The 22,063-nt window shown below is 34.6% G+C and overlaps 2 protein-coding genes across 2 annotated transcripts in view; both read right to left on the bottom strand.

Annotated features, from left to right (window-relative positions):
* The window catches only part of si:ch211-266g18.10 (axoneme-associated protein mst101(2)), a 64,850-nt gene extending 54,303 nt beyond the window's left edge, over positions 1-10,547 (bottom strand). Inside the window, exons 1-22 of the mRNA XM_067454417.1 lie at positions 10,440-10,547; positions 10,263-10,313; positions 10,018-10,050; positions 9,802-9,849; positions 9,664-9,711; positions 7,170-7,214; positions 7,050-7,097; positions 6,849-6,893; positions 6,423-6,461; positions 6,287-6,328; positions 6,152-6,199; positions 5,869-5,907; positions 5,513-5,560; positions 5,376-5,423; positions 4,392-4,436; positions 3,180-3,227; positions 3,011-3,055; positions 2,872-2,919; positions 2,731-2,778; positions 519-560; positions 207-254; positions 32-79 (exon numbers count right to left, since the gene is read on the bottom strand). Of these exons, the coding sequence (XP_067310518.1) occupies positions 32-79; positions 207-254; positions 519-560; positions 2,731-2,778; positions 2,872-2,919; positions 3,011-3,055; positions 3,180-3,227; positions 4,392-4,436; positions 5,376-5,423; positions 5,513-5,560; positions 5,869-5,907; positions 6,152-6,199; positions 6,287-6,328; positions 6,423-6,461; positions 6,849-6,893; positions 7,050-7,097; positions 7,170-7,214; positions 9,664-9,711; positions 9,802-9,849; positions 10,018-10,050; positions 10,263-10,313; positions 10,440-10,521 (1,036 nt within the window). The 5' untranslated portion in view covers positions 10,522-10,547. The remainder of the gene's footprint in view (positions 1-31; positions 80-206; positions 255-518; positions 561-2,730; positions 2,779-2,871; positions 2,920-3,010; positions 3,056-3,179; positions 3,228-4,391; positions 4,437-5,375; positions 5,424-5,512; positions 5,561-5,868; positions 5,908-6,151; positions 6,200-6,286; positions 6,329-6,422; positions 6,462-6,848; positions 6,894-7,049; positions 7,098-7,169; positions 7,215-9,663; positions 9,712-9,801; positions 9,850-10,017; positions 10,051-10,262; positions 10,314-10,439) is intronic.
* A 422-nt stretch (positions 10,548-10,969) lies between these two features.
* Positions 10,970-21,072, bottom strand: LOC137090452 (uncharacterized). The gene is made up of 15 exons (XM_067454416.1): positions 20,732-21,072; positions 19,549-19,749; positions 19,367-19,471; positions 18,615-18,710; positions 18,399-18,500; positions 18,112-18,228; positions 17,876-17,980; positions 17,550-17,663; positions 17,016-17,135; positions 16,808-16,927; positions 16,698-16,727; positions 16,555-16,581; positions 11,554-11,619; positions 11,272-11,439; positions 10,970-11,061 (listed from the first exon to the last, which is right to left on the bottom strand). The coding sequence occupies exons 1-15, from the start codon at positions 20,748-20,750 to the stop codon at positions 10,970-10,972; spliced, it is 1,482 nt and encodes a 493-aa protein (XP_067310517.1). The 5' UTR covers positions 20,751-21,072.
* Between the last annotated feature and the right edge of the window lie 991 nt (positions 21,073-22,063).

Raw genomic sequence — 22,063 nt, 5'->3', positions numbered from 1 at the left:
AATTATATTGTAACAAAAGACTCATTCATACCTTTCTTCACAGTGACGGGTTTATGTTTGTCCGTGGCAACTTCTGCCTCTAAAATTTATATTATATAGAATATATTATTTTGAATATTAAAAAAGAAACGAAAAAAACATTGCCCTTTAAACAAAACACTGACCCCAATTTCAAAAATTCATTATAAATTATGTAAATAATTAACCTTTTTTGGAAGGTTCCAGTTTTGCTTTCTCTGTTGGAACTTCAGCTTCTGTGAATGAATGGAAAATTCAACACCATATTTAGAGTGGTGTTTCATGTACAATATATGTTTATATTTAGATAAAACTAATAATTAAAGATCACTTATTTTTCTTGATATCAACAGATGTTTTAATTTGTTCTAGAAACAATCTAGCAAGAAACAATCACTTTCTTTACTTTCTTTACAGAAGCAGGTTCAGGTTTTTCTTTTACAGATTATAAAAAATAATAACATGGACACAAGCTGTTTTTCACATTTGCAATGAATTACCTTTCTTTGGAGGTTTTTCCTTCTCTTTAGTAGTTTCAGGCTCTGAAAATCAAGTCAAATCACATGCTAAAATATTTATGAAGAGATAATGTACATGCTTAACGTTAAATATATTAAGAAAAACAGAATGCTCTTTTCAAAAGAACTAGCATTTTATTGGATTAGGATTTACAGGATAATATTTCTGAAAATCAATGTTATTATGACATTGATTAGAGTATCTTATTTATCCACTATTTTTAAAGGTGTCATGAACTGGCTTTTTTTCTTTTTTTATACTGTTCTCTAAGGTCAACTAATGACAATCGTGTGTTTTTTACATTCAAAAACATCATAACTAATTAGTAATAGGCTATTTTCTACACTGTTCAGTTCAGTTCACATGAGGGAGAGATTATTTTGAAAGCGGCAACTGCAACTTGTCTTTATCAAACAAACATAATGATTTATTTCTCATCCACCCGCGACTGTATTACATGGCCCGCACCTGCACGATCGGTTGATATAATGCCGGAGACACACTGTGAGCATGGCGTTTCAGTTGCCTGTTAGCCACGGGGCGTTTTCTCTGACTATGCACACCAGCAGCTTGTCTGAAGTGGCGCTGCTGCTGCTATTGATGTACAGGGGTCTCTTCTATTTCTAGCCGAGCCGCACGTGTCACGCAAGCAGTGTGCAAGCTCCAACCTGTTAACATGGGAGCCGACATGAAAATAAAAATAATAAAATAAATATAAAAATAAAAATAAAAAGACATTCACGGCATGCTTGCAGTGTGTCCCTGGCCTAAGCACGAACCACGCGCTCACACACACACACACGTGCGCGCCCAGATCAAGAAAGAATTTCTGCCGACGGGCGTACATTTGTATATATATGTATTATATACATTGGTCTGGTACAGGCCTGTACTATTACATATAAAAAAGACGTTTTACTCACATAAGTTTGTTGCACCATTCCTGTCGGATCCAATATAGAAGGCACAGCATTGTTTCTACAAATTCAGCACTTGAGACTTGTTTACAAACGATTCCGCAGTAAAATAAAGCGAGCACACAAGTCTTCCCCACGAGCTGGAACTTCATTAAAAATAAATGAAGTATAACACATTCCTAATATTATATGATTCTAAGGAAGCTTATGCAGCGACTGTGTTCTTCCACAATATCTTGCTTGCTATCTTCTTCCACATGTTTATTGCTGCTGGCTTGTAATCGACCGATCAGCTCCATGAGTCGGTGGGCGGGGCTACTTAATCACACGTACTGTAGAGGTGTGTTTCGTCGCGCTGTGACGTAAGAATGAAGCTCACGATTGTGTTCTGGGCCTAGTGTCTATAAAAGCTTTTCTTTGACTAACAAGGACGTTTACAGTTCTGAAACTTACAGGATATTCTTATATTATCATGACCTTTTATATATCAAAAACTCAAGGGAAAGTTGATTTCTAAATTCATCACCCCTTTAAGACTGCCCCTCCCTCACACCTGAGGGACGTTTGGGATTATATATTTAGAACACTTTGTCTAAATCTAAATTAATCTTGACAAACTATATTATTATTTGAAAACTTTTAGACTCTAGTTTTCTTATTTGGTGACTGATTTTCAAAGAAATGACAGGGCGCAAATCTATGATGCAAGCCCTGTATGTTTTTATGTGAGTTTTAGAGATTGAATTCAAATAAAATATTAACATTACTTCGGAATAAAATATCTACTTCATAAATATTATGGAAATTATGTAAATGTATGGTTCAGATTGCTCAAACCACATATGGAGTCCTTATACTGTATGGGAACAGGTGGAGCCTAGATGTCATCTAGTGGAAATCATTGGTACTATGGACAAAAAAAAATCTAACTGAAAGTTCTTTTTTTGAGATATCTGCCTAAAATTTGTCACAGAACTTGTCCTGATATTTAGCTTAGATTTTCTTTAAGTTTTAGAGCAGAACATGTTTTGTAAAATATATATTTTATATAAAATATAAAAGATTATATTTAAACTTTTTTTTAAACTGTACTTTTACAACTTCTACAAACATCTATGACGTTTCACTTTTATAAAGACACCAAACTTAAGTATGAGCTCTGAAGTATTCAAGATTTTTTACAATTAAGTTGGTAAAGTCTTTTTCATGTCTATGCCCAATAAAGTGTGACAGAATGTGATGGAGTACTGTACAAAAGTGTGATAGAGTACTGTACCTTTTGTAGCCGCTGTTGGTTTTACCTTCTCTTCAACAGCTTCAACCTCTGTGCAAGATTCATATTTTTTCCGATGTGAAAAACATTTTATGATATGCATGTTGAACGATTTTATCATTTTTTGGTACGTTTTCATTTTACCTTTCTTTGAAGGCTCTGGCATAGCTTTTTCTCTGGAAACCTCAGGCTCTGTGCATCAGTGGATGTTAGCAGTTAGCATTATATAAACAAAACAAAAAAAACATATTCCATGTACAATTCCAACAAAATCAAACTGCACCTTTCTTAACTGGGGCTTTCATTTTCTCCATAGTAGCTTCAGTATCTGAAATTATCATAATTGCATGGCTTGGAAAGTTAAGTAATATTCAATAACCTAACTGTTTAAAAGGTACTGATGTCCTATCTTCAGGATAGTTTGCCTCTGAATAATATTGAAAAGTTTTTACCTTTCTTTGAGGGTGCTGGTTTGACTTTCTCCTCTGCAACTGCAGGCTCTACAATTCAAAGAAAGCAATATATATTTATATATTTATCAATATATTTGATAAATATATATTATACACTCACCTAAAGGATTATTAGGAACACCATACTAATACTGTGTTTGACCCCCTTTCACCTTCAGAACTGCCTTAATTTTACGTGGCATTGATTCAACAAGGTGCTGAAAGCATTCTTTAGAAATGTTGGCCCATATTGATAGGATAGCATCTTGCATTTGATGGAGATTTGTGGGATGCACATTCAGGGCACGAAGCACCCATTCCACCACATCCCAAAGATGCTCTATTGGGTTGAGATCTGGTGGCTGTGGGGGCCATTTTAGTACAGTGAACTCATTGTCATGTTCAAGAAACCAATTTGAAATGATTCAAGCTTTGTGACATGGTGCATTATCCTGCTGAAAGTAGCCACCCAAGGATGGGTACACGAAGGTCATAAAGGGATGGACATGGTCAGAAACAATGCTCAGGTAGGCTGTGGCATTTAAATGATTTTCTGACTCTACCATCTGAATGTCTCAACAGAAATCGAGACTCCTCAGACCAGGCAACATTTTTCCAGTTTTTAACTGTCAGATTTTGGTGAGCTCGTGCAAATTGTATCCTCTTTTTCCTATTTGTAGTGGAGATGAGTGGTGCCCGGTGGGGTCTTCTGCTACTGTAGCCCATCCGCCTCAAGGTTGTGCGTGTTGTGGCTTCACAAATGTTTTGCTGCATACCTCGGTTGTAACGAGTAGTTATTTCAGTCAAAGTTGCTCTTCTATCAGCTTGAATCAGTCAGCCCATTCTCCTCTGACCTCTAGCATTAACAAGGCATTTTCGCCCACAGGACTGCCGGATACTGGATGTTTTCCCTTTTTACACCATTCTTTGTGAACCCTAGAAATTGTTGAAAATCCCAGTAACTGAGCAGATTGTGAAATACTCGGCTTGTCTGGCACCAACAACCATACCACGCTCAAAATTGCTTAAATCACCTTTCTTTCCCATTCTGACATTCAGTTTGGAGTTCAGGAGACATGTGATTGGTTGATTAGATAATTGCATTAATGAGAAATTGAACAGGTGTTCCTAATAATCCTTTAGGTGAGTTTATATACAATATAGAGTTTGACAAAAAAAAAAGATCAAGTATCCTTCCATATCTTTCCATACCTTTCTTGGCAGTTGGTTTTTCTTTCCCCTTAGAAACACCAGGCTCTGAAAATGAGTCAGCAGGCTCAGTTAATGTCACAATCAATAGACTTTTAAATTAAATGCTGTGTTAAGTTAGGTTAAGTCTTTCTTCAAAAGAGCTGGTTTAGTTTTGTCCTTGGGAGCTTTTGCCTCTGAATTATTGAAATACTGAAAGAGAAAAGCATTTAAACTTGCAGATGTGTACTGTTCCTCTGAAACAAAACTACAGGCTTTTTAACTGACTGTGGATATGGGAAGTAAATATTATCATTTTTTAGTAAAAATACAATTTTCTAGTACATAATTTCGAGTTGAAAAACGTGATACATTTCTTCACGAGAGCTGCTTTAGCTTTCTCCTTGGGGGCTTCATCCTCTGAAAAAATTACATGATATATGTAAATCAGAGGTTTAATTCACAATTATCTAAAATCAAGAAACCTTTCTTTTCTGGTGCTTGATTTGTCTTCACATCAGAAAATATTACAAAAAAAATAAAAAACATACTTTTCTGAGAACCAAAGAAAGACTGCAACAAAGTAACTGTAAACCAGTTGTCTCGGCTCTACATGAAACAAAGTTTAAACCATTTTTTGAAAAAATCTGAAACAATGCTTTTCAATCTATGAATCCGGTTTTGTACAGACAATTCAACAAAAGACATATTTTTGTGTGAATCATAGGGACAGGTTTTTCATTCTCCAGATAATACAATAATTACTGACATAAGAGCCTTTTTTAACCTGAGCTGTTTTTTCTTTAACTTCTGCAGTATCTAAATGAAATAAATATGTAACTAAATAAAAACAAAAAAATGTAATAAAATTGCTGCAATTTTACTACAGTTGGTTTGGGTTATGGAACCTCAGGCTCTACAGTATGAAGAAAGTAAGAGGTGTATGATATATAAATGAGAGTGATAGAAAAACACACAAAATAACTTGCTTTGCCTTAGTCTTTTTACCTTTCTTCAAGGGCTCTGGTTTGGCCTTTTCTTTGGAAACCTCTGGCTCTGTAATTTCATCATCAGCAGTTTATGCCAAAATGAAATACACTGCATTTAGTTTAGAAGGCCATTTATTTTCTGTGGAATTGTCATACCTTTCTTTTTGGGCGCTGGTTTTACTTTTTCTACAGCAACGTCAGCTTCTAGAAGTCAGAAGAAAAAAACAAAAGAAAAAAAGACATCAAATATTTTTTTTTACAATGAAAAACATTTCACTACATTCTTGAATTTGAAAAGCACAGCCAATAAAACAGGCGCTGGTGGTTTATCTTTGACTTTAGCTTCTGAAAGAAGTGAAAAACGTAAGTACTTTCAATGCATACTTTTTTCAAAGCTTAATCAAAATAACACTTTTCTTTTTGCGACTTTAGGTTGTACTGCATGTAATATCATACAATAAAACTAATCTCAAGAAAATACTTAATGAGAAACAGTGGAATTAGAAACAGACCTTTCTTCACAGGTTTAGCCTTTTCCTTAGGAACTTTAGCTGTAATATGAAATAAGACAATTTGTCTGACTCTTAAATTGTATTACAAGAGAAATGTACTTTTTTGGCTTGCATCATCCATGGAGCCCATAATGATTTAAAATTGAATAAGCATGTGTAAGATGAGGAATGTTAAAGCATACTCATTAACCCCAAAGTTATACAGAAAATGATCTCTAACCCTTAAAGGACACATTTCACCCAAAAATTATTTACAAAAAAACAAAAAAAACAAGACTGGTACCTTTCTTTGAAGGTGCAAGATGGACCTTTTCTTTAGTAACCTCAGGTTCTGGGAAGCATTTAAAACAAACTGTTCATATAATCTGTTAATTTATGCAAAACATTATAAATGGTACACACACACACAACAAACTACCTTTCTTTACTGGCTTAGCTTTTTCCTTGACAGCCTCAGCAACTAAACAGAAAAAAATATGTTATCTCTAATTCAATTTTTTTTATTTAACTATGCACGATACACTAAATAAATATTTTTTACAGGACAAACATACCTTTTTCTTTTGGAGCTACTTTTGCCTTTTCTTTGATATCTTTAGATTTTTTGAAAGAAAAAGTGACATTTTATACTCATGTCTGAGCAAACAATCATCAACACACATCATCAATACACAGAACTATAACAGTGGTTGTTTAAAGCAATTGTTCCCCTAAAAATGAACATTTAATCGTAATTCAGTCCTATTTTATTTACTTTATTCCTTGAAATACAAAATGTTACCACACACACATGCCAAAGCTGTTCTTTCTGACATCATAATAATAATAAATAAAAAATACCATAAAAGAATCATAAGTGTATACCATACATCATTTGACTCATTCTGGGTTAACGATTCTATTAAGTGCATTTGTAATAGTTCGGAGTTTTGTCTAAAAAAAGAGTCTAAAAAATGTAAATATTTTAGACAGAAAAATACCTTTCTTTCCAGGATGTGGTTTAGGTTCCTTCACAACTTCAACCTCTGCAAAAAGTAAAAAATAAATAAATAAATAAAGATTACTGGTTTTGTAAACTGAACATTGACATACTGCAGCACTGTTATTTCTAAACAAAAGAAAGTATATAAAATTGTAATAGCTGTTTTCATACTAGAGACATTAGATGTGCATTATGATACCTTTCTTTGAATGAGGTGTTTTGGCGTTTTCTGTTGTAATTTTAGTCTCTGCAAACGAGTAAAGAACAATTGAAATAAATTATAGCACATACAAAATAAAATATGGATATGAAATCATACCTTTCTTTACAGGGGCTGCTTTATCCTTTTCTTTAGCAACAACCTCTGAAATGGAGGCAAAAGGTATATAAAATATATATATTAGGAAATGCAATTAAGTGGCTTGTTAATTGGAAGTACAGTCATGTGAAAAAGAAAGTACACCCTGTTAAATTCTATTGTTTTATGTACCAGGACATGATAATACAAAAAAATTACAAAAAAATCTTCAGGTTTTAAAATTCTGTAAACACAATCTTAGATGAACAACAACACATCAGACCACATATCATACCGTATCATGGTTTATTTGACAAAAATAAAGACAAAGTGGAAAGTCCATGTGTGAAAAACTAAGTACACTATGATTTCATTGACTGTAGAATCACTGTTTGGTTTTTTTGCCATAGTCATTTATCCCTAGTATTTTTTTGCTTTTCTCTTGGTAGCTAGTTTAGGTTATTTTTTAGATTATCTATCATTCTTGTTCCTTTTCTATTTTCAGTTATTTAGTTAATTAGCTTTTTCCCTAGCCAGTTTTTAGTTTGCTCTTGTTTGTCTCTTTCATTGTCTTGTCCTGAGTCTTTTTGTGAAGAAAAAAACATGTACATAAGTATTCACAGCCTTTGCCATTACACTTTAAATACTTAAAATTGAGCTCAGCTGCATCCTGTTTCTACTGATCATCCTTGAGATGTTTCTACAACTTGATTGGTGTCTACCTGTGGTAAATTTCGTTGATTGGACATGATTTGGAAAGGCACATACCTGTCTATATAACGTCCCAGAGCTATTAGTGCATGTCAGAGCACAAACCAAGCCGTGAAGTTCAAGGAATTGTCTGTAGACCTAGAGACAAAATTGTATAGAGTAACAGATCTGGGGAAGGGTATAGAAATTTGTTTTGCAGCATAAAAGGACCCAATGAGCACAGTGGCCTCCATCTGTAAATGGAAGAAATCTGAAACCACCAGGACTCTTTCTAGAGCTGTACACCCTGCCAAACTCAGTGATCGGAGGAGACAGGCCTTAGTCAGAGAGGTGATCAAGAACCCACTGGTCACTCTGACATAGCTCCACTGATTCTCTGTGGAGAGAGGAGAACCATCCAAAAGAACAACCATCTCTGCAGCACTCCACCAATCAGGCCTGTATGGTAGAGTGGCCAGACAGAAGCCTCTCCTTGGTAAAGGCTGGATGGAGTTTGTCAAAAGGCACCTGAAGGACTCTCAGACCACGAAAAAACAAAATTCTCTTGTCTGAAGAAACAAAGATTGAACTCTTTGGCCTGAATGGCAAGTGTCATGTCTGGAGGAAACCAGGCACAGCTCATCAGCTGGCCAATACCATTCCTAAAGTGAAGCATGGTGGTGGCAGCATCATGCTGTGGGGATGTTTTTCAGCAGCAAGAACTGGGAGACTAGTCAGGATTGAGGGAAAGACGAATGCAGCAATGTACAGAGACATCCTTGATGAAAACCTGCTCAAGAGCAATCTGGACTACAGACTGGGGCAAATGTTTATCATCCAACAGGACAACGACCCTAAGCACACAGCCAAGATAACAAAAGAGTGGCTATGGCACAACTCTGTGAATATCCTTGAGTGGCCCAGTCACAGACCAGGCTTGAAACGATTGAACATCTCTGGAGTGATCTGAAAATGGCTGTGCAACGACGCTCCCCATTGAACCTGATGGAGCTTGAGAGGTCCTGCAAAGAAAAATGTGAGAAACTGCCCAAAAATAGGTGTGCCAACCTTGTAGCATCATACTCAAAAAGACTCGAAGCTGGTGACAAAGGTGCTTCAACAAAGTATTGTGCAAAAGCTGTGAATACTTATGTACATGTGGTTTTACATAAATCAATTTGTAAAGATTTCAAACAAACTTCTTTCATGTCATTCTGGGGTATTGTTTGTAGAATTTTGAGGAAAATAATTAATTTAATTAATTATGGAGTAAGGCTGTAACGTGGATAAAGTGAAGCGCTATGAATACTTTCCTGATGCAATGTTGTATATGATGTTGTATTAGGCAGTATTATATGCAATTTATGGTTTTAAAACATTATTATAAGAAATATTATTATAATTTATAAAAATTGTCTTCTATTTGAAAATTTGAAAATATAATTTATTCCTGTGATAGCAAAGCTTATTTCAGTATTGTTAATCTACAACAGTCACATTATCCTTCAGAAATCATTCTAATATGTTGATTTGTTGCTCAATAAACATACTGCTTAATATTTTTGTGGTGAACTGTGATGCATTTTATCAGGATTCTCTGATGAATAGAATGTTCAAAAGAACAGAATTAATTTAAAATAGATTTTTTGGTAAACAATTTTAGTTACTTTTTTTAAATCAATTTAAAGCATCCTTGCAGAATAAAAGTATTAATTTCTTTAAAATATATCCAAAATGTACAATGGTTGTATACTGTACATAATGCATTTATATAATGTATTCTGCGTTGTGTGTGTGTTAGGGAAGCAAGAACATACAACAATACCTTTCTTAGCTGGGGATGGTTTGGTCTCTTTTATGGCCAACTCAGCTTCTGTAAATACACATTTATATTTATTGTGTGTTCATTTAAATGGAACCAAACAGAAAGTCAACTATCACACAAGTTAGTTCAAGTACATACCTTTCTTTACAGTGACTGCTTTAGTTTTGTCCTTGGCAATCTCAATATCTATAAAACAATATATATTAATGCAGCGGAGGATAAACTGGCTATTAGAGACATAAAATACATCCCAGATCTGCAACCATAGAGCTGAGCCTTCATGTCACCACCTTGTTACTGTCTGTTAGATGCTGGTATGGAAATACTATAACTGACGTTTTGAATCTTTTTTACCTTTAGCTTTGGCCACCTTCTTAGTAACATCATCTGAAAGACAACAGATAGATTGAGTGTATGAGAGCAACAGCGGATTGATAGCGTAAAAACATTTGCTTTGTGTTTAGAAGGTGTAATCGTCAGAACGTAGTGTGATAGTGTGATAGAACATGTACCCTTAAAAAACAGTTGCTTTTCCAATTATATAAAAATGTAATAACATTCACATCTATAAAGTGCATGGCACATGTACAGTATGTTACCTTTAGAAATAATTTCCACAGGCTTTACTTTTTGTTTCACAGGTTCGGCTTCTGTATTAAATATGGAATTTAGGAATGTTACTTCACTGAAATCTTTATTTAAAAAAAAAACAAAAAATATTGTAGATATGAAATGTAAAAGAGATTAATCACATAATCACAAAATGTGTTGAATACCTTTCTTTGCTGGTTTAACATTTTTCTCTGGTGCTCCTGTGCAGATTAAATTGTACACATTAAATTGAATTTTGTAATACATTTTGTAAACACATTTTAAGTTTGTTTCTCTTTAGAATCAGACGGCTTTGTAAAGGGCAATTCACACTAAACCAACAGATGCCAACTAACGGTCAGATCAGTGTGTTACCCATCAGCAGTTGTTTTCATCGACTGAACATGTTGAATAAGAATTTGTGGGGTCTTGGAACGTCTGAAAAGTGACATACTGTAATCTGCTGATTGTCCATGTTAGTCAGTGTGAATTGGCATTAAAAGTGACATTTAATGGTCATGACTCTACTGATGATCATAACAACTACTGGACCAATATATCCTATAATTCTAAAAAATATATATATATAAAAAAAAAAAAATAATATTGAAATTATCTTAATATCTTACTGTTTTTTTTTGTTACATTAACCCCCAGACAGTGTAATGAATGAAGAAAGCTTTATTTATCTTTTCTAATGGTGTTAGTACATCATTTATGTACCAGATTTTGTCTTTTTTAGAGGGGGTTCCTCATCCACTTTAGTCACCTTGACCTTTTTGTCAAGTTTTTTCTTGGTGTCCTTTTCTAGAACACATAATATACATAGTACAATTACATTATCTTTTGAAACAGTGCAGGATTTTACTTCTAATCTATAAAAAGCAACTGTAGCAAGGTACATTCTAAAACAAATTGCGCAGAATACAGACTTTGTGTAAAATCTAAATGTGGATGTTCAGCTTTTTACATGAGAAACATGAGATCAATGAAAAAGATAAATATGTGTAACCTTACCTGTTGGTTCTTGAGTCTTGTCCACTTTTGATTTTTGTTTTCTTTTAACCTTTTCCATCTCCTTTTTGTCATGTTCTTTTTCTTTTTGCCTGACTTTTTCTACTGATATGTTTATTTGTTGTAGTATTATTTCTTCCTCTTCACCTCCGCCCTTCTTTTCCCTCATATCTGGAATAACAGAAAAGATCATGTCAAATTATTCTCATAAAATTGCAGTTTCCATTTTGCACAAGCTCTATATTTTATGGTGCGCAAGCACTAAAGAAAACAACAACCATTCACCTTGAATGATTTTGTATATCTCCTCTCTAGCTTTTTTTTCTTTGGCTTCTTTCACTTGTTCAAGAACTGAAATCACGAGTAAATGTTAAATGAGAGTTACATGTTTTTAACGTACATATGATTAATGAACAATGAGAATTAGTGCATGAATTAGTGCACTATAATATTTTATTAATTGTGTTAACAATATTTGTTGTAAGCAGCAAAGTGGTTGTCAGCCATGTCACTGTGTTAGATGGCAAAATGAAAATAATAATGGAACCATTTAGGTAAGCAAAATAAATGGCTTTGCAATAATTAAATGCAGCTTTTTTGAGTTACAGTTGCATGTTTGTGCCATCAAATTTAATACAAAAACTACCATACTACACAGTACTTAATAAACAAGACACTGCAATTCTATACAAATTAGTGCAAAAAACAAAAACAAATGAATGAATGGTATATAGTTTAAAATGTTCCTGTGATTTGATAAATTAAATTAAAGTCATTCTAAATTACACAATGTATTTAATACAAATTAACAGAAAACAATTGCCAATATATAAAACAAAAGCAATAAATACTGGACAAAAGAGGCTATCTATCTATCTATCTATCTATCTATCTATCTATCTATCTATCTATCTATCTATCTATCTATCTATCTATCTATCTATCTATCTATCTATCTATCTATCTATCTATCTATCTATCTATCTATCTGTCTGTCTGTCTGTCTGTCTGTCTGTCTGTCTGTCTGTCTATCTATCTATCAAGCAGATCCCGTTATCCTCCAGCAGTTTTGGTCCTTTTTCAACGATATATTTCCAGAAGCAGAGGTGGAGTAAAAGCAACAGTGAATTAAACTTTATCTTCATCCATCAATTTGTTGTTCTTCCCAGTCAAAATGTCTAAGACACTAGCGTTCTTCAGAATTTATGCAATATCAAACAGGCAAGAGAGAAGTTATAGAGTAACTGATATTTTTGGATGCATTATGGCAACCTATTTAGCTAATTTGTACTTAGCCAACAAAAAGTTTAGCTACAATGATGTGAACCACAGCAATCACAAATGATTCAAACACTGCTTGGCCAGCCTAATCATTGAAAAACTATAGTTGGTGCTTTTGATGAACTGTCATTATATTCAAAGGGATAGTTCAATGACCCCCCCCCCCCCCCCCATTTCATGTACTTACCCTAAAGTTGTTCCAAACCTGTATGATTCAGCACAAAAGTATTAAAGAATATGGGTAACCAAACAATTGATGGGCCCCATCGACTTTCATATTGAAAAGAAGACTGAAAAGAAAATGGTCTATCAACTGTTTGGTTGCCGACATTCTTAAGTAAATAAGGACATAATTGTAATTTTTTGGTGAACTATCCCTTTAAACATCACACTATTTATATAACTGCAGTTACTACAATTTTTTAGGGAGCAAAAAAAAAGTTAGCTATGTTATTGTAAATGTACAACCTTTCTTTTATTTTTATTAATCAGTTAACAATGGTTTTTAAACAACCAAAATAATAATAATAAACAGCCTATTTATTTTAGTGATTAATTTCCCCATGGTAAGTGAATTACAATTTGTTATTAAAGTCATCTATTAAGATATTGGTTGCCATCTGTCAACTATCACGTTTTCCTATTTGTAAATTATACAAAAATTACCTTTGTCAGACTCTTCATGAAGATCCTTGTGTACTTCTTGGTCATCTGTTTTAATGGAATGACTTTGAGATTTTTTCCGCTTGCTCAGGCTTTTTATAACATCCCTCTTTCTGTCATTGTTATTGTTATTCTCATCATCTCTGTTTGTGACATCATGTTGGACAGTAAGAAGGACACGCTCCTCTTTGTCATCATGGTCATCTTCACCAGCAGTGATAGTTTGATCAGACACTTCAATCTCATTTAAAACATCAACCTCATCTTCTTCATTCACCAGGTCCTTTGTGCTCTTTTCGGCATCAGAAATCGCAGCATCTTCCACTTCTAAACCACCCATACTGTTGACTTTGTCATGATCATCAAGTTCTGCTGCTTCCTCCTTTTTCTTCACACAGATGTTATCTGGAGTAGATTCAGCCAATTCAGGTGGCAGATACTGTGCCTCTTGTGCAATTTCAGCTGTGATGATGCTTTCTTCATCTGTTTCAGGTTCTTCTTCCTCATCTATGATATCAGAAGTATCTTTGACTGTTTCAGTTTCTTCATCCTCCTCTGCAACACTGGGGACATCTTCAACTTTCTTTTCATCTGTATCATCTGATTCAATTTCGGTTGTAACTTCTGAACTATCGGCTGATGTTTTGATTGCTGGTTCTTCAGTTGTTTCTTTCTCCTCTGTAAATGAATGATCTGAGGAATCACCAATGTCTTCCACCACATCTGTAGAGGTTATTTTAGTTGATTCGTTCTCTGCAAAATCAGAGATATCTTCAAACTTTTGAATTACCATTTCCTCGTCTATGACATCTGGCATATTAGAAGGTTCCACCGCTGTAACATCTCCAGTATCTTCAAGCATTTCGGTAAATGCTTCCTCTGCAACAACATCTGAGGTAACGTCAAGGTCTTTCACATCTGAAGCCTCAGAGGTAATTTCAGTTGATTCATCCTCTGCAAAATCAGAGATATCCTCGTCTATGACATCTGGTATATTAGAAGGTTCCACCGCTGTAACATCTCCAGTATCTTCAAGCATTTCGGTAAATGCTTCCTCTGCAACAACATCTGAGGTAACATCAAGGTCTTTCACATCTGAAGCCTCAGAGGTAATTTCAGTTGATTCATCCTCTGCAAAATCAGAGATATCTTCAATCTTTTCAAATGCTTTTTTCTCATCTATGACATCTGGCATATCAGAAGGTTCCTCCTCAGTAACATCTGCAATATTTTCAACCATTTCATTAACTTCTTCCTCTGCAACAACATCCAAAGTATCTTCAAGGTCTTTCACATCTGAAGCCTCAGAGGTAATTTCAGTTGATTCATCCTCTGCAAAATCAGAGATATCTTCAATCTTTTCAAATGCTGTTTCTTCATCTATAACTTCTGGTATATAAGGTTTCTCGTCTGTAACATCTGCAACACCTTCAGCTGTTCCAATAGTTTTTCCCTCCTCCATGACACTGGAGGACATTTCAGCATCTTCATCTGTGATAGCAGTGGGGTCCTCAGCCGTTTCTTCCACCTCTGTAACGTCCAAGATAGCTTGAGCTTTTTCAATTTTATCTTCAGCAACTTCCACCTCACCATGTTCCTCCTCAACCTCTTCGATTTCCTGTTTAGTGCTGTCTGTCTCCTTCACTGTGGCTCTCACAGCAATGTAGGCAGCATAGGTAGGGTCCTGTTTTTTGCCTAGTATTTCTGCAACTGTTTTATGAAGTCATTTTTCAATTCAGTTTTATGAAAGAATTTAAAGGGATAGTTCACCCAAAAATTTAAATTTGATGTTTATCTGCTTACAAGTACATCCAAAATGTAGTTGTTTTTGTTTCTTTAGTAGAACACGAATGAGGCATCTATGTACACATATCTATGATCGCGCTGGATTTTGACCTTCTCCAGCGGAAGTAATGGGTAATGGGGTTGGGAATACTAGATGAGATTCGCCTGCTAGGAGGTAAAAAAATAATAATACTGTTCGGATCGTTTCGTGTTTTAAGACATCAATGTATCATCAAAAGCCACAGGGTTTAATATGCATTATGTGTGTTTTACTCTTATAGTGCTTTCATAGAAAAAACCCATTGACATGCATTATACGAGCAACGGTTGGAGTTAAAAATCTTCATTAGTGTTCTACTAAAGAAAAAAAAACACTGTGGGTAAGCAGATAAACATCATTTTTTTATTTTTGGGTGAACTATCCCTTTAACTCAATTTGCAGATAAAAACACATTTACCAGTTTACGTATGAGAAATGTTTTCTGGTTGGAAATTTGGTTACACTCATTACATCACATTGATGACTGTAACATGTTGCACCCTGACAAAAAACTTCAGTTGCACCATTTTAGTCGTTTCTTTAAATCTCAATGCTTATATTTTGTGACACCTTAAGGTCTTTTTAATTTATTTTGTGTACATTTAGATTTATGCATTTCATAGACGTTTTTATCGAACATGACTTGCATTGCATTCAAGTCATGAAATTTTTCAGCTCATGAATGACCTTGCTAGCAAAATCCTCCACTGTTTGAGCAGAAAACACGCATCTAGAGCGCAGCAACTCCAAATGAAAATGCTCTTTTCACAACCTCAGCTTAAAATCTCAGGGCATCAATATTGTGTGCCACAATATTCTTGCAACATGTGCCATACCAGTGGTAAGAACTCCTACATGCTTTATGTGTGTGAATATATCAACCGATGAATGTTTCTCAGGTTAGTTTAGACGTCGCAATACACCGCAAGAAAGGGGCAGGAAATCAAACAGCAAGAAATGCATTTGATATCAACTTTTTATTTTTGTATTTGGTAAATATGTCATGCACCTTTTAAAACAGTCTGGAGAAAGTAAATGCAAGCACTTTTACATAATGAAGTACATAATATGAAGTACTGTGTGAGAGAGAGTGCAGGACATAAACATTCACACTATAGTACAGACAGAAAATATAAATAACAATCATCCCTGAATGCAGTCATGCAGGACCTTTTCATGCACCATATAACCGTTTTCTAAATTGTTCTAATTAATTGATTGAAACATGATAAGACAAAACAAAACTCTGCATAAAGATGAATGTATATGGGATGATGACGAGTCAGGAAAGTACATAATTTTAGTGAATTTAAAATCTTGCATTGTTACATAAAAATACGCTTTACACGTGCTCTCGTTCTTTTCCAAGTAAAAAAAAAAACAACACCTTTGAAGTCCTGTTTACTAAGTTAGTCAATGCCGTTTTAGTAATGATTAGGTTAGAGTAGGCCTACTAATGTTAGTTTCGCTATTAATCTATTGCTTTTATATAAATGAAAGAATGTGCAGTTACTAACCTTTTTCCATAGGTGGCAGAAATTCTCCTGAAGAACATTTAGGAATATTGTTATAAAAAAACGTTTTTAAAAACTTGTAGGCCTAAGTTTGAACTGAACAGATGGCAAAAGAAAGGCCGAAGTTTCATATTGCAGCAACAAACCTTTCCGTCTTATTACTTGTGGTGTTTTATCTGAAACAGAGAACATTGAGTATATTTAGAGAGATACATGTATGAGCATACAAAATGTATATACTTGATATTATGGACACCTTTGTCTTCCATGATCATGTTTGAGAGGTAGGCCAAGAACAAATCCCTCCTGTCAACAAACTCCTCAACAGTGTCTGTGACAACTTTCATGGGATCAAAGCTAATCTCAGAAATACCACCTGGGGAAAAGAAATAATATAACAAATGAATATTGGGTTGGCAAAAACAGATCGAACACAATATTTTGAGATGGCAAATGAACAATACCTTCATCCCTTGCAAACAGACCAGAGAGGTACTTAGAGACAGTGGTCTTTATGTCTGTGGCCTCCTCTACAACAATTTCAGCCAGTTCTGTGGGATCAGTGCTCAGTTTGGGAAGCCAAGCTGAAATATTAATAAGGTGCATTGTATTTGATCTTTTTTTATGTAAATACACTACCATTCAAAAGTTTGTGGTCAATAAAAGTTTTTTATGAGTCTCTTATGCTCACCAAGCCTGCATTTATTTGAATAAAATACAGTAAAAGCAGTAATATTGTGAAATATGATTACAATTTAAAATATTCTAAAATGTAATTTATCCTGTGATGGCAAAGCTGCAATTTTATTATCATTACTCCCGTCTTCAGTGTCACATGATCCTTCAGAAATCATTCTAATATGATGATCTGCTGCTCAAGAAATATTTCTTATCATCACAGTTGAAAACGGTTGAGCTGGTTTTGCACAAAATATATATATCTTACAGACTCCCAAATTCTTGAACTGAATGTCTAAAAAAATGCGAGAAATCAATACCTTCAACTAGTTTCCCGGATATGGTTGAGAAAATGGTCTTGATCCAACTTAAAATTTGCAGAAAGGCTTTATTCGCCATGTCTGTTGGATAAATGATCACTACATCCAGGATGTCTAGGCAGCATGAAAAGCATTAAACAGAAATCAGTGACTCTGGCATGAGCAGCTGAAATCATGGTTCATTGAAACGCTCAAATATGACTAATTATTACTTTATGCATGGAAATCAGTGGCAATTTCAAATGGTGATTGAAATGCACATCATACATGGAGTTCATGAGGCTCTGATTGCAGGTCAGCTCTCAGAACAACAAAAATGTAGATACCTTCAAATAAGTGGAATATGTAGCCCACTGGAAATCTGATCCACTCTGTAACCTCATCCATTACAGTGCCACCAAGTTTCACTGTTTCAGTGATGTCTATATTCACTGATAAAAAAATTAAAAAACAATCCGAACAAATGCAGAGGATCAGTGCACCTTATAGATTACCGGTATATAGATATTGTGAGTGTATATATAAAATTATGAGAAGAATCAATGTTGGTGCTTTGCAGTACCTTCAGTGCCTCCGAAAATAGTTGAAAGATATTGTATAATGGTCTTGATCCCGCTTAATATTTGCACAACAGCTTCACTGACCATATCGACCGGAGTAATCACTATATCCAGTATGTCTATGCAGCACGGGAAGCATTAAACAGACATTAGTGCATCTGGCATGCTCAAATATGACTAATCATTTATTTTGACCATGTTCTTGAATTGTACAGTGGTCTCTGACTGCATGACAGCTTGCAAAACAATAACAACCACATATATTTATCATGACCAGTAATGTAAGTACCTTCAAATAAGTGGAATAAGTAGCCCACTGGGGATCTGATCCAATCTGTAACCTCATCCATTACAGTGCTGCCGTATTTCACTGTTTCAGAGATTCCTGTATCTAAGGAAAAACAGCATATTAAATATAACATAAGCACTTGCTAAATAAAATTAGTTTTTTAAACAGCTTATGAATCATGTTTAAAGGCCATACATGAATATGTAGTCTACATACCATCTGCACTTAATATTCCAGTCAGATAAGACACAGATGAATCTGCTGCTAAATGAATAGCTTCCTTCGGATTAAATATTATTTCAGTGATGTACTCTGTATTCCAAATAAAAGAGAAGAGAGAACTTTTAAAATCACCAACAAATATATATAATACTCATCAAAGGATTGACTTAGTCAAAAATGAAAAATCTGTCATTGTTTACTCACCTCAAGCTCGGATTTTATGCTTCCACAACACAAAGTTTACTGGTTTGCATGCAATTACAATGAAATTAGCTTTCAAAGAAAAGGGCAAAAACATAATAAAAGTATATTTTTTTTGTCAATATCACTCCCAGGCTATATTTCAAGCCACATTATATGAAAGAGATGAAAATCAAAGTCATTATTCTCAGGCTTCCGCCTCATTCGTTTTCATTGGCGCGTTCATGTGAGAGAAGGCCGTTTCATGAATGAATCATTCTGAGTTGAATCTTTTTAGCGAATCGGTTGATACGGTCTGAATCATTCGCGAATCCAATTTTCACACAAAGCTACTTTATACAGTTGGAATAGTAAATACAGCACGTTATTCGTTTATACTTGTATTATGAGCTTTTTGTTGCACCTTTTTTTGAAGACTGAGAGCTTCAGCCATTTTAATTGCCCTGGAAGGAATAGGCTGTCTGAACTATTTATTAACTAACAAATTACAACATTTTAATATATAAAAATGATAGCTAGCTACTAAAAGAAACTAGTTGTCATACCATGAGCATCATTAAACATATTGTTCATGTGGTTTATCTTGTTTTCAATGCCTTCAATGGCCTTGTTCACTGCTTGCACTGGGTCAGAACCAAAATCCTGGATGCCTAGGAAAACAGTTTAAAGTGAAAATCAAATAACAGCACAAATAAAATGGCAACTGTAAAAATTATTTAAAACTTACTTGCAATCTGATCATCACTGACAAAGTCGAACATGACAACACCTGCTACTGACCAAGAGATCAGGAGTGTGATGATGACCACCCATTGTGCCGGGCGATTCATGATTCGTAAAATTCCATGGCTCCCAGCCGTAAGAGAGCCTGGATGCACGGCCCTGGCCGGAGCATCTACAGCGGGAGGAGGGATGGACTTCACTGGACCTGTCACACACATTAATTTTACCACATAGCAAACCTTTGAAATACTCCTAAATTTCACATATTCAGGAAGAAAAAAATATATGCTTGCTAAATGTCTATTGTATTAATACAGGTATATTCCATTTACTATGCCTGTTTTATACTGGACCATAATGACATGCACTGATACTTGTTGCAGCTGTTCTCTTACATTAAGTGGAGATACACGACTGACTTCACACTTGCAAGAATAAACTGCATCTCCATCTTGTTATTTTCTCCCTGCTGCTTAAGTTTAGTGGCGTCAACTAAACAAATAAACTGCTTGGAATCGCTAACAAAAAAGTCTTGGTATTGTCATTGCAAATATAAACCATGTTTGCTAGATTCACCAAAATATGACACACACAAAACAATACCTTCAAAAGTTTGTGGTCAGTAAGATTTTTATAAGAAATCTTTCACCAAGGCTGCATTTGATCACAAATTATATTTTTTAGAAAGTCCTTGCTGAATAAACTGTATTCATTTCTAATATATATATATATATATATATATATATATATATATATATATATATATATATATATATATATAAGCTCTGCACTAGACCTATTTTTAATCACCAATAAATATAGTTCATAAATCTAAATAAATCTATACACTTCAAAGGATATTAATTAGTTTAAGTTAATTATGGACTTTTCTGTAGGCTATTAGTCGTGAAAATGTTATTTTACATTTTATATAAATATCATTATACAGCATTTAATTTGTTTCACCAGATTAAAATCAATTTGTCAAAAAAACATTAAGATTAACTGAGCAGTTAGTTTAGTTTTATAGCATCACAAAAGTATTTATTGTAGATCAGTGTTTTATTATTCCAAAGTTTTATTATTATAAAATATTATAATATGTATTTAGATTTTTTTTATTAATTATTATTTGTTAAACTCTGTCAATCAAATGCAGGAGATCATGAGAACAAGACCTGCAGTACCTTTAGTTGCCTGAGCCATGGTGTAGTTTTTGGTGGTTCTTCAATGTCCTTTGATTTTGCTTGTGTAATCTTATTTTGTCGGTTTCACCCAGTCGATGTTAAATCCCATTCAGGAAATGATGTTCCTCTTTGTCGTCCCCATCCAATCCAGGGGTGAAACCTCACAATCTTGTGAGAAAAATGGGGCGAGGGTTTTCAAAGTGCCGGATTTGGGATCATGGCTGTGGGAGAATGGGATGTTAGGTCGGGGACGTAAACAGGGGAGTTCAGGCTCAGGCAGGGGACGCAGCAAATAGGTGCTGGTAATTTAGCCCATGTTATTGGTGCCTCACATGGGTGTGGGACGGGAAAAGTGCTGGGCTGCTTCAAGGTAACCTTATCCATTGAAAGCCTGGTTTATTCTTAGGCAGTGTAGCTTTTACCAGCTGCACTCTCTCTTGCCTTTTTAGGCGGTAGGGGGTGTGAACTACTGGGAGCAAAAGAAAAGTTGACAGTAATGTTGACTGTATGTCATAGTTTTTTTGGTATTTCACATAATGTCCTTCATTAAATGCATGTGCCATCAATGACATTGCATTATATTATGTTACATTGCATCTTTACTTAATTTAGTTTCCAAAAGGAAGCATTTAGCCTTCAGACTAAATGGTAGGCCTGTTTAGATCTATTACACGGCATTTAAAGTTAATCATGCTTCCAATTAGCACTCTTTATTTAAATCTCACTGCATGGTTTCATTGGTGATTTCGTAGAACAGATCTGAAATATAGAACTTCAGCACTTTTATTTTTAACTAGGGAATAAACTAGCTGAGATGTGGCACGGATCGGCATGTTTTGGCTGGAATGCAGTGGCCCTCCGCTGGACATAAAGGGAATTACAGAGTTGTATTGTATGGCAGATGAGCACAGACCATGCATGCTACTTGCAAACATGATTAAAATGATAGACACATTTTAAAATTGTCATTACTGTTCAACATTTGGGGACAAGTACGTTTTTTTAAGGCATGCAAGACACCCCCGGTGAATAGGATAAAAAAAATTAACTAATAGATATCAACATATTTCCCCAGTTGACTGATAACATTAAGAATTAAAACAATGTTTAAATATGCAAATGGTTCATTATCTAAATAAATATGCACTAATTTGCATTCATTTCTAGAACAAAAATCTGAACATTGGATAAAGCCAGGTTCTAAATTCTTATTAGAGAGCCAAAGGTTTTTACAGAGCGGATTTTGGATATCTTTTTTTATTTTTATTCCTCCAGATCTGAAAATACAGTCAGAAAAGTTTGGTGTATGTAAGTGTTCTGACATTTTAAAGA

This window comes from Pseudorasbora parva, chromosome 10 (genome assembly GCF_024679245.1).
Source record: "Pseudorasbora parva isolate DD20220531a chromosome 10, ASM2467924v1, whole genome shotgun sequence".
Classification (NCBI taxonomy): domain Eukaryota; kingdom Metazoa; phylum Chordata; class Actinopteri; order Cypriniformes; family Gobionidae; genus Pseudorasbora; species Pseudorasbora parva.
Note: the sequence above shows the minus strand (reverse complement) of the source record. Positions and strands in the feature narration are given on the sequence as shown.